General features: G+C 37.9%; 1 protein-coding gene across 1 annotated transcript in view; it reads right to left on the bottom strand.

The window, feature by feature from the left end:
* LOC125034278 overlaps nucleotides 1-12367 on the bottom strand; it is a 52824-nt gene that overhangs the window by 571 nt on the left and 39886 nt on the right. Inside the window, exons 9-23 of the mRNA XM_047626035.1 lie at nucleotides 12150-12349; nucleotides 11526-11820; nucleotides 10810-10995; nucleotides 10436-10533; nucleotides 10177-10327; nucleotides 6605-6726; nucleotides 6389-6483; nucleotides 6160-6280; nucleotides 5863-6069; nucleotides 5593-5741; nucleotides 4191-4330; nucleotides 3434-3624; nucleotides 3034-3235; nucleotides 2440-2592; nucleotides 5-13 (exon numbers count right to left, since the gene is read on the bottom strand). Coding sequence (XP_047481991.1) covers nucleotides 5-13; nucleotides 2440-2592; nucleotides 3034-3235; nucleotides 3434-3624; nucleotides 4191-4330; nucleotides 5593-5741; nucleotides 5863-6069; nucleotides 6160-6280; nucleotides 6389-6483; nucleotides 6605-6726; nucleotides 10177-10327; nucleotides 10436-10533; nucleotides 10810-10995; nucleotides 11526-11820; nucleotides 12150-12349 — 2319 coding nt within the window. The remainder of the gene's footprint in view (nucleotides 1-4; nucleotides 14-2439; nucleotides 2593-3033; nucleotides 3236-3433; nucleotides 3625-4190; nucleotides 4331-5592; nucleotides 5742-5862; nucleotides 6070-6159; nucleotides 6281-6388; nucleotides 6484-6604; nucleotides 6727-10176; nucleotides 10328-10435; nucleotides 10534-10809; nucleotides 10996-11525; nucleotides 11821-12149; nucleotides 12350-12367) is intronic.

Here is a 12367-nt window from a genome sequence, read left to right as displayed (position 1 = left end):
CTGCCGCACCCACCTAATTAAATAGGCAGGGTTAATAATCTATACAGTTGTGAAGGCTATACAGTGGGGTACACGGTGATGTGTCACTGAGAAACAAGAAGTTTGGTGGATTATTGAAATTCACTTTTGTTTGTATAAATACATTTAACGGATATCATTGGTAAAGTTAATGGAAGGTTAGATTAGAAAGAAATTATTTAAAGCATTATTTATTTTTAAAATATATAAAGAAAATTTGCATTTTGTTTGAAAAAAAATACACTAAAACCATGAGCATTTATACAAATGCTCATTTAAAAGCGACCTTTTCTAAACTGTCATGACCAAATACTACTGCGTTTCTGACCCAGTAGCATGCACTGGTAATCGCATCTCATGTTACATCTTTTATTAATGTGCGCGCCTAACCTTGTGCCTAGTGTGTGTATCGGTTATGTTAAAATAGTGGCCCAGGGACCAGAGCGGAACAAGGGCCGGGTACTCAAAAAATTACAATACTGTATCTGACATCAGAGTCGTTTAAATGTAAGGCCTCTGAAGGCCATACTCGAAAAAAAATTACTCATTATGCAGTTACAGATTGTAAAGTACCTTGTAAGTTACAACTGCTCCGGGGCTCTCGTGCGGTTTGAACACGATTAGTACAGTTAATTTCCCGATTACTTGGTCGACAAAAAAAAAAAAAACTAACTTTAACCTGCCTTTTCCAATTTTAATACCGGATAATTTTATTTGTCTGGTATTTTTTGTTTTCAATACTATATCGTTATCTCAAATCAAGTTGAAGTTGAATGTAAATGGAGTTGACATACGACAAACGTTTTGGTGACTGCTTATCTTCATGAGCGAGCATTGCAACGTGAAGGACACTTTCGTAGGTATGTATACACGGATCTAATTTTGCATGAATTTATATTTTTTTGCATGCTGCTTTCGAAATGTATACAATGATAAGTCAAATGTAAGACTTCATAAACATAGTTAGAAATTTTTGGAAATAATAATGTGAATGCTAGTACGTATTTTAATTTTCTTTGTGTATAGGGGTTATTCCGGGGGCAAAAAAATAGTTAATTTATTTTACAAAACTTGGTTGAATCTAGAAACATCACTACAGGAGAATCGCCGAGCCTTCCATGGTGTTGGTGACCATAGGAGGCGTGTCAATAAGACAGCCATGGCTTTCTTTTGGTTGTTACGTCTATCAGGCTGATTGCTGGTTGGTCAATCGACTACTGGTCTGCCTTCTCAGTGAATTATATTTACTACCACAAACACGGGCTTTACTATGTGCTTACTATATTGTAATTATTTTTGAATATGGGTGGTTTACAATGTAGTAAGGAGATCGAAAGGTACGATGTAGTAAAGCGGTTACAATGTCCTCGGCCTTGTAACCGACGGGTAGTTATGAGTATCCCGGCCCAGGGTCAAGATACTCTAAGTTAATTCCATTGACTACCAGAGAGAGCAGTCAATTAACCAATCAGCAGCCAGTCTGCGAGACGTAACAACTAATGGAAAGCCACGCCTCCAACGATCACGAGCACCATGAAAGGCACAGCTATCTCCCCGATTGATATTTTTGAAAGACACTTGGCTTTGATGAATTTCCCAGAATAACGACTTTTCATTGTACAAGTTCTATACAAAACGAAAATAATACGCAGCAATCATCTTCAGGCAAAAAATATAAACAAAATAAAAATAAAATACACATTATCATTTACTATATTTTTAAATGTGTTTATGAAGTCACATAACTTGTTACATACATTTATTCGGAAGCATAAGGCAAAAAATTAATTTCATGCGAAAGTTGATGTAAACATGCATACGAAGAGTCACTGAATATCGGAATAATAATTCTTGAATGGATTGTTTAGTTGGATATTTGGCATTAAAGGTTATAGTAAAACCTATCTAAATAATCTGATAAATGCTTATCCTCTTCATAGAGAAAAAACAAATGATTCCCTATAATAATGTCTTTCACGCTGCAATGTTCGATCATGAAGATGCGCAGCCACCAAAACGTTGTTGTTTGTCGTCTGTCAACTCAATTTAATGAATTTATATTTGATTCAAGATAAAAATTAATGCATGGAAAATAAAGAAAATACTAGACAATTGAAATTGCCGGTGTTAACATGGAATAGGCATGTTACTGTCAAATAAAGGTTTCTGCCAACTAACTAATCGGTTAATAAACTGTACAGCTGTAACTTACAAGGTATTTTACAATGTGTGACGTCATAACATGGCGGCTGATTTTGTTTCGAATATGGTTTTTGGAGGCCTTTGGACATTGTAATGGTGAGATACAACGTTGAGTACCCAGTCCCAGGGTAGTAACACCAACGCTTAAGTGTGGAAAAGTGGAAAGAGTGCTCTCTAGTCCTAATCTAGAGTTGTTCTACCAGGCTAATATTCATATACCTGTTCAGATGGAGTGGTATTGCTAGCCTGAGGAGGGCAAGCTCTCCATGTTGACCGTTAATGATTTCATTCACATTGGAAATCTGTTCATAGGGAGACGTTGAATTCCTTCGCAACATTCCAGCTTTGACCTCATAGAAGTACTGGTCGTACCTGAAGAAGATGACCGCTTACAATCTATAATCGACAGGTTTGATATTTAGAGTATATCTCGAGATACAATGCTGGTGGTCTTTGTAAATCATGGCTATCTTAAAGACTTGCAACCACTAATACGAGCGCAAAAAGAAAATTAACACCAAAAGGATGGGACTTGTATTGACAACGGTTTTTATGTTGACAAAATATAGCCATTAATTAAATGCAGGCAGCCCTGTGCGCTTGTGGGCGTCGCGTCACACCCGTCCCTTTAAATCGGCATTATAGTTAAGACCGTGTTTAGTATTTCTAGGTTATTTTAGGATGAATTTAGTATGCAAATACAGTAATTGTTTCAGGGGAACGAATCTATTTTTTTTAACCTGACGATAGCGGTACCTTAACTATTGCCTCATAAATAAGCCTCTGGAACATACTCATTTCATTGATACATACTCTTCAACACACACAGCAGCTGTTAAGATCCACCTCGAGTCGAGAATGGAGCCAAGGCAGGTAGGCAGACCTTCCCGCAATATCATCACCAAGAAACCCCACATCTCCGGTTCAGCATTCGAAGTGACCATATCACTAGCCAGCCCTGCCCTGCTACCCAAACCGAGGAAATATTTTGATCCGAGTAAATGCCCAGATTGTGCTGAAAAAGGGATGAGAGTTTAGTCATACATTTCATAATAACAATGGCTTTTTTTTTTTTTTAAGAAAGTTTCCGAGGATTGTTAAACATTTGCAAATAATACAGACAATGCAATAGCAACACGATACATGGCTAGTGCAAAATACACTGATCGAGAGTATGACTTGAAACATTTACCAGACACCTAACTGTAATCACCACTCTTGTGCCCGATATGATATGCATACTGGCTTCCACATTTGGGTTCAGCACATGCTATCAGGAGGCCGAGGTTGCTGTCGCATGCATTTACCACAACAAGACTGCTGTTGCGGAATGAAAGTCTTGTCCAAGTCTGCGATTTTAGTTCGTTCGAAGTTTGGATGGGCTTCAGGTGGGAAATATGTAAGCTGGTGGCAACAAAATCAATGCAGGGTATAGTAATATTTTTGATCTGTGTATATTATAGCTATGCTGTTTTGAAACTATATATAAGCATTTTTCGCTTTTAGTGGTTAAAGTATCAAATCACTAGTTGGTGACCGTCACTTTAAACACCGAGTATAATAAGGGCCAGCTTTGATCAGATCCACATCTTTGCCCGGTTCATTTCATAACATGGGTTTTTTCACCCTCCTTTTCTTCAAATGCAAGTTTGCATATGGCTTATATCAAGTGACGCTTAACATTAATCACTGTTTTACTATATTAACAAAAAATAACATTGAATATAGCCAAAACATACAGCAAATACTATTTCATGCACGGGTGTTTCCCTAAACAGAAATTACCCTCAGGTGTATAATTTGGCCATTCTGTGAGCAAAACTATTTGACTTTGGAAAGAAGAAAGCTAAACTGAAGCTGAAATGGAGCTCTAATCTACTATTAAGTTAAACATTGTAGAATAGCCATTGTCAACCAACAACATGAATATTTAACTGGCAATCCTGGTAAAGGAGAAAAAAATCACTCACTTTTCATGTCCAACTATATCGCTGCACACTTTGCTTACTAAAGCAGTGTAGTTTTGTAGCCGGGATGAACAAAAAGGCAGCCAAAGGCCCATCCTCCTTATTTGCAGAAAGCCTGATTGCTTTATGATGAATGATGAATCCTGCAAAATATTAAGTCATTATTTAAACATGCCTGTTGCCACAAGTCTCCACTCGACTAGACCACAATTTGATAAATTTTCTTATTCAATGTGCTCAACCATGAATCTCTCGCAAATATCAGTTACAGTAAGCTAATTCGAAGAGATCAAGCCAAAAGACAATGCGAGTAGTTGACAAGGAGTGTGACAAACAATGCACACATCATGAACAAAGAACACTAACTTGTGTTGCAGCAAGCCTACATGAACAATCCAACTGTTCGTTGCTATAGTTGTATGCTTCAGTGCTGCGTTGATCCAGGTCATAATGGTTTCATGTATTCTCTTTAATATCCACCAATCATGTACTTAATAGTTGTATACACGAGGTCATAATGTTTTAGAACGATGTGCAGTGATAAGATTTGGTGAGCAAATAGTTGACACCCTTACCCTTAATATACAACCCCTCGCAGACCCGACCCCATCCCCATTAACCTTTCTGTCTCATGTAAAGCCGCGGTCACACTGCTGTGTCACACCAGCTGGTCCAACTGGCTCCCTGCCCCACCTAGTCCATTGACACCGAAAAGTGTTCTCACTACCTCGCGGGATGCCTCCTATCCCGCGATATGTAAACATGGCGATCATGTGTGTAATAATGTGGATATTCCTGTTGTATATATCTGTCTTCTTTACCAGCTAGGTCAGACATCCTAACTTCGGGAGTGTGACGTCACAAGTTGCTGATTGGCCAGTGTCCCTGGCAGGTGCAAAAGGTGCGGTGAAACTGTCCCACACCTCAATCTACGCATTGCTCTATGGGAAGCACATCCAGAACATCGTATATAATCGAGCGGCGTTCTCCCACCCACCCACCCAAACTCCCTCATTAATTAATTCGTACTATCATGCAAAGTAAGTTGTTAAATCATCTATAATTATATTAATTACTTAAACGTTGTTCCATTAAAGTAATTGGTTTTAATTATTTGTTTGTTTTGATTAGCGGTGGTCAACGAATTTCGAGGAGCGCGAAGGCCTCGTTTTCCCATTCCCTAGTTACAGAATGGGTCAACCACGACGTATAGCTGGGGCAGGGCAAAATCACTCCATATCTCAGGACCCCTTTATAGCTAGAAGTAGTGTGACCGCAACACAATTCAACGAGCAAACAGGTACCAGGAGTAGGAGAGGGAGGGAATCCAGAAACTCTGGATCGTGACTTTACAGTACTTGCATATGAATATCTAATATCAATGCCTTTCATTGGAATTGCTTACACTAGAATCATGCGTGTCGGAGACCAGGCGCATGCACAGATGTTCATCCAAGTTATCATCACAGTCTTGTAGTCCATCACACTGTTTATCCTTATTAACACAGGTTGGTGTCCCTGCTTTTGTGCACCACATTTCTCCCTCACTGCATCCTATGGACGAGGACAGGAAATCATGGTATAATTAGCTGATCAAGATACACAAAATAGTATACCGAGTATATCACGCAATTGCTTTTCTGCTCACACACTACCCACTAATTATAACACCGACCTTCGTCTTTATTCACACAATGACGCTCATCCGAGAAATCAGGGCAGTCCGGGTACCCATCACACTGATATTCATTTGCAGTGCGCATGAGACAGGTGCAGTTCAGTTCATCGGACAGATCATTGCAGTTAACCTCCCGATCACACCTTTGCTTTGGAAAGTAGCATTCGTCGGATACTGTGCATGACGACATGCCTACCGGACAAGCTGGAAATATTCATATGATTACCCCATGCCCAGAAATCTTCTTTCGATTCAAAGACCTTTCTCCTGCAGTCATTCATATTGAACACTTACGTTTTGTAAACTGAACCTCTTCTGGTGGAGACAATGTTGCTGATTTATGAAACGGAGGGATTGTAGCGCTGATATTCATACCTTTTGAAATGCATCTTCTATTCAAATCCCAGCAATTATCCTGGAGGTGCGGAGAGGCGCAATACCTTGTTAACTGCCATACGTACACTTTGCTTGTTCTCTTCCTTCATTCAAGACTGAACATGCATTTTCAACCCATCTCACTTACATTACAATCAGCGTAGTGTAAACATGACCCCATCCTAAGCCAGCACGTATCGCCACACGATTGATGAAGTGAAAACATGTCCTGAGAATTCGTAGCTGTGGATGCAATTGTCATATTACTCATTGATATTGATGTGTTTTTATGTGGCTTAAAATGATCAAAAATGAATAACACCAGAGATATCAGTGTATTACTGTGTGTACTAACTGTACTTACCCATCGCTGCCTGGATCCACCTGTAGTAAAAAGGCACTTTCGTATAGGCACCTGGAAGACCCATTCTTGCACAACCAAGACCGAAGGAGACCACACCATATACTTCCCAGCCCTTCTTATTGCTGCCAGAACAAAAGGTTCATTCGTTTATTTCACAAAGTGTACAGATGATAGCATTGACTATCAATGAAATCTTACAACAAATAAAGCCATAAAAAAAAATTCTCTCTCTCTCTCTCTCTCTCTATCTATATATAATCTCTCTCTCTCTCTCTCTCTCTATATATATATAATCTCTCTCTCTCTCTCTCTCTCTCTCTCTATCTATATATAATCTCTCTCTCTATCTATATATAATCTCTCTCTCTCTCTCTATCTATATATAATCTCTCTCTCTCTCTCTCTCTCTCTCTCTATCTATATATAATCTCTCTCTCTATCTATATATAATCTCTCTCTCTCTCTCTATCTATATATAATCTCTCTCTCTCTCTCTCTATCTATATATAATCTCTCTCTCTCTCTCTCTATCTATATATAATCTCTCTCTCTCTCTCTCTATCTATATATAATCTCTCTCTCTCTCTCTCTATCTATATATAATCTCTCTCTCTCTCTCTCTATCTATATATAATCTCTCTCTCTCTCTCTCTATCTATATATAATCTCTCTCTCTCTCTCTCTATCTATATATAATCTCTCTCTCTCTCTCTCTATCTATATATAATCTCTCTCTCTCTCTCTCTATCTATATATAATCTCTCTCTCTCTCTCTCTATCTATATATAATCTCTCTCTCTCTCTCTCTATCTATATATAATCTCTCTCTCTCTCTCTCTCTATCTATATATAATCTCTCTCTCTCTCTCTCTATCTATATATAATCTCTCTCTCTCTCTCTCTATCTATATATAATCTCTCTCTCTCTCTCTCTCTATCTATATATAATCTCTCTCTCTCTCTCTCTATCTATATATAATCTCTCTCTCTCTCTCTCTCTATCTATATATAATCTCTCTCTCTCTCTCTCTCTCTATCTATATATAATCTCTCTCTCTCTCTCTCTCTCTATCTATATATAATCTCTCTCTCTCTCTCTCTATCTATATATAATCTCTCTCTCTCTCTCTCTATCTATATATAATCTCTCTCTCTCTCTCTCTATCTATATATAATCTCTCTCTCTCTCTCTCTATCTATATATAATCTCTCTCTCTCTCTCTCTATCTATATATAATCTCTCTCTCTCTCTCTCTATCTATATATAATCTCTCTCTCTCTCTCTCTATCTATATATAATCTCTCTCTCTCTCTCTCTATCTATATATAATCTCTCTCTCTCTCTCTCTATCTATATATAATCTCTCTCTCTCTCTCTCTATCTATATATAATCTCTCTCTCTCTCTCTCTATCTATATATAATCTCTCTCTCTCTCTCTCTATCTATATATAATCTCTCTCTCTCTCTCTCTATCTATATATAATCTCTCTCTCTCTCTCTATCTATATATAATCTCTCTCTCTCTCTCTATCTATATATAATCTCTCTCTCTCTCTCTCTATCTATATATAATCTCTCTCTCTCTCTCTCTATCTATATATAATCTCTCTCTCTCTCTCTCTATCTATATATAATCTCTCTCTCTCTCTCTATCTATATATAATCTCTCTCTCTCTCTCTCTATCTATATATAATCTCTCTCTCTCTCTCTCTATCTATATATAATCTCTCTCTCTCTCTCTCTATCTATATATAATCTCTCTCTCTCTCTCTCTATCTATATATAATCTCTCTCTCTCTCTCTCTATCTATATATAATCTCTCTCTCTCTCTCTCTATCTATATATAATCTCTCTCTCTCTCTCTCTATCTATATATAATCTCTCTCTCTCTCTCTCTATCTATATATAATCTCTCTCTCTCTCTCTCTATCTATATATAATCTCTCTCTCTCTCTCTCTATCTATATATAATCTCTCTCTCTCTCTCTCTATCTATATATAATCTCTCTCTCTCTCTCTCTCTATCTATATATAATCTCTCTCTCTCTCTCTCTCTATCTATATATAATCTCTCTCTCTCTCTCTCTCTATCTATATATAATCTCTCTCTCTCTCTCTCTCTATCTATATATAATCTCTCTCTCTCTCTCTCTCTATCTATATATAATCTCTCTCTCTCTCTCTCTCTATCTATATATAATCTCTCTCTCTCTCTCTCTCTATCTATATATAATCTCTCTCTCTCTCTCTCTCTATCTATATATAATCTCTCTCTCTCTCTCTCTCTATCTATATATAATCTCTCTCTCTCTCTCTCTCTATCTATATATAATCTCTCTCTCTCTCTCTCTCTATCTATATATAATCTCTCTCTCTCTCTCTCTCTATCTATATATAATCTCTCTCTCTCTCTCTCTCTATCTATATATAATCTCTCTCTCTCTCTCTCTCTATCTATATATAATCTCTCTCTCTCTCTCTCTCTATCTATATATAATCTCTCTCTCTCTCTCTCTCTATCTATATATAATCTCCTCTCTCTTACCTCTTCTCTCTTCTCTCTCTTTCTCTCTATATCTCTTCATCTCTCTCTACTCTCTATTCTTCTCTCTCTCTTCTCTTATCTCTATAATTTTCTCTTCTATTATTTATCTCTTCTCTTTCTCTATACTTATCTCTCTCTCTCTTTACTATCTCTCTTTCTCTTCTCTCTATATCTCTCTCCTCTCTCTATTCTTCTATCTCTCTCTCTCTCTTACTTCTCTCTCTCTCTTCTCTTCACTTCTTATCTTCTCTCTCTCTCTTTCTTCATCCTCTCTCTATCTCTCTCTTCTCTCTTCTCTTTATAATTCTCTCTCTTCTCTATTTATCTCTATCTCTCTCTCTCTATCTCTAATCTCTCTCTCTCTATCTTAATCTCTCCTCTTCTATCTCTAATTCTCTCTCTTAATCTCTAATCTCTCTCTCTCTCTTAATCTCTAATCTCTCTCTCTCTCTTTATCTCTAATCTCTCTCTCTCTCTTAATCTCTAATCTCTCTCTCTCTATCTCTAATCTCTCTCTCTCTATCTCTAATCTCTCTCTCTCTCTTAATCTCTAATCTCTCTCTCTCTCTTAATCTCTAATCTCTCTCTCTCTCTTAATCTCTAATCTCTCTCTCTCTCTTAATCTCTAATCTCTCTCTCTCTATCTCTAATCTCTCTCTCTATCTCTAATCTCTCTCTCTCTATCTCTAATCTCTCTCTCTCTATCTCTAATCTCTCTCTCTCTATCTCTAATCTCTCTCTCTCTATCTCTAATCTCTCTCTCTCTATCTCTAATCTCTCTCTCTCTATCTCTAATCTCTCTCTCTCTATCTCTAATCTCTCTCTCTCTATCTCTAATCTCTCTCTCTATCTCTAATCTCTCTCTCTCTATCTCTAATCTCTCTATCTCTAATCTCTCTATCTCTAATCTCTCTATCTCTAATCTCTCTATCTCTAATCTCTCTATCTCTAATCTCTATCTCTAATCTCTATCTCTAATCTCTATCTATATATCTATATATATAAATAAATGTATGTACATACCTTTTACATATCATGGGCCCTCCGGAATCTCCTTGACATGAATCCTTCCCTCCTTGACGATAACCAGCACACAGAAAATGCTGGTCAGGCACTCTGTAAAATCTTGGACACCTATCATGTAATGGAACATCCACTTCTTGCAATTCGTTGGCTGAAATATATAATTCCTTTTTTGTTGATGCTGAAATAACCATCTGTTTTATGACCTATAAACCGGTGTGAAATATTTACAAAGCAAAGTGAAAACGAATTTACATACGTAATGCTCCGCCTTCCGTAAGAGTGCCCCAGCCTGCCACGCTGCACATCTTGTCTACAACATCGTGTCTATTTGCCAAAGCAACAGGTTGCACCCACCTGGGAATTGAGAAAGCCGGACATTTATCAACCCTTCCAAATAAACTTAAAATTTTCAAGACTTAGTCATAAGTAAAATTATATGCAATTCTAATGCAACTTAAAACTTCAAACGTTACCTAACAGCGCGAGACGATTATTGACATACTGATGAAAAATCAGCAATTTGGAAAAAAAAAGCCATAATACTGCGTGCAGAAATTGCGTTCATTTTCAATCTGGCATACAGAGAACTAATCACTTTACAATGTGCTTTTGCATGTGGGAATAAATCACCTGTTAAAGTGGAATGGAGTTGTCATCTTCATCATCATGATGTCGTTGTCTGAAGATAACGTATTATATCCAGGGTGGAATGTGACATGAGACACTGTTGACGTTTGCTCGTAAGGCGACCAGGAGAACCGTCTAATCATGCCAGCCTGTACCTCGACCACACGCCAATGCAGTGAGGTTTTCAAACTGTAAAATATAAAAAATCGTCTACTTCTAACAAAATTAATTGCGATGAGGATATGGTTATACATTTAAATATTTACATATTCCCATTAGCTCGCAACTGTTTTTAAGTAATCAACATGTGTTGGGTCCTGCTACTCAGCTGGACTATGCCTGTATGTACTGTATCCCCATCATCAATATCAATATCATACCTGACAAACTAGCAATGCAGTAACATGCTCTAAAGCTGGAATGTCTATCGATCAGTGCCGCTTTCAAATAGGCATTCGGAGACACTGGCACAGCAGATTTCCTAAACATTATATTTATGAATAGTTACAGCCAAGACTTGTTTTAAATGGTCTTTAGTTCTCTTCGCGAGAACCGTCCGGAGACTGTAGTCATTATTTAAAGGGATTCTAACGGAAGCCTTACCCTACTATTAAACACTTCTAATCTCGACTAAATGAATAACTAGTTACGAAGACAATACAAGTTTCCCAGGACATTCTAGCAGCCTTTTAAAATACAGATGGCTATCTAATACGTACCTGTATAAGCAATGGGCAGCTGACAGTACCCATTCTGCAGTGATGATGCTCCCGCCACAAAAATGAGAACCCCCGTAAATTATGGAAACGATGAATGGCCAGTCCTTCCTGTCTGCAATGGTACCGCCTACTATTCGTGAATCCATGTCGCCCTGCTCTTGCTCCTGATTCAGGAACCTTTGGGACATCTGCTCCCAGTAAGCGTCGTCGTCCTGGTCCGCGTCCTGTTGTTGCGGCGCTGTGTGGCTCGCCGGCGGGACTGCGGCGCCAAGCGAGCTGTTCATGCCTGGGGGAGCTAGGGATGAAAAAGGGACGTGCGAGGCTTATTTGTGTCAGTTTGAGGAAAGTGTTGAAATCTGTACAGAGAAAATATGCACATGCACACACTGCTTGTGCATCTTTATGCTCGTATGCTTGTGCATTTTTATGTATTTATTTATGTATTCAAGTTGCTACCTAGCCAACGACACAGATTTATAAACAAACAAATACAGGAGTTGGAAAGAAAATCACACAATAAATGTGTTAAAAAAAAAAAAACAAAAAAACAGGAGTTTCTCGACTTTCTTGATGAATAGTAAGTTCAAGGAAGTCAATGCTGTTTCATTAGGGTTTCGTACTTACTGTCGCCGGCGTCCCTGCGTGTTCTTCGGTCACCCCCGCAAGGCTGAGCGCACGTCAAGTAACCGATGAGGGACGTGGAGCAGAATGAATCTTCCACAAGTTTTCCTTGTGAATTCATTTCTAAGAAGTCTATTTGAGACGGCTCTTTTGACGACATATATTTATGGATATTAAGGACTTTTAGAGTATCCTTGCCGCATCTGTTTGGAAGAAAAAAA

The sequence above is a fragment of the Penaeus chinensis genome, chromosome 2, assembly GCF_019202785.1.
Source record: "Penaeus chinensis breed Huanghai No. 1 chromosome 2, ASM1920278v2, whole genome shotgun sequence".
Classification (NCBI taxonomy): domain Eukaryota; kingdom Metazoa; phylum Arthropoda; class Malacostraca; order Decapoda; family Penaeidae; genus Penaeus; species Penaeus chinensis.
This window is presented reverse-complemented; position numbering and strand designations above follow the sequence as displayed.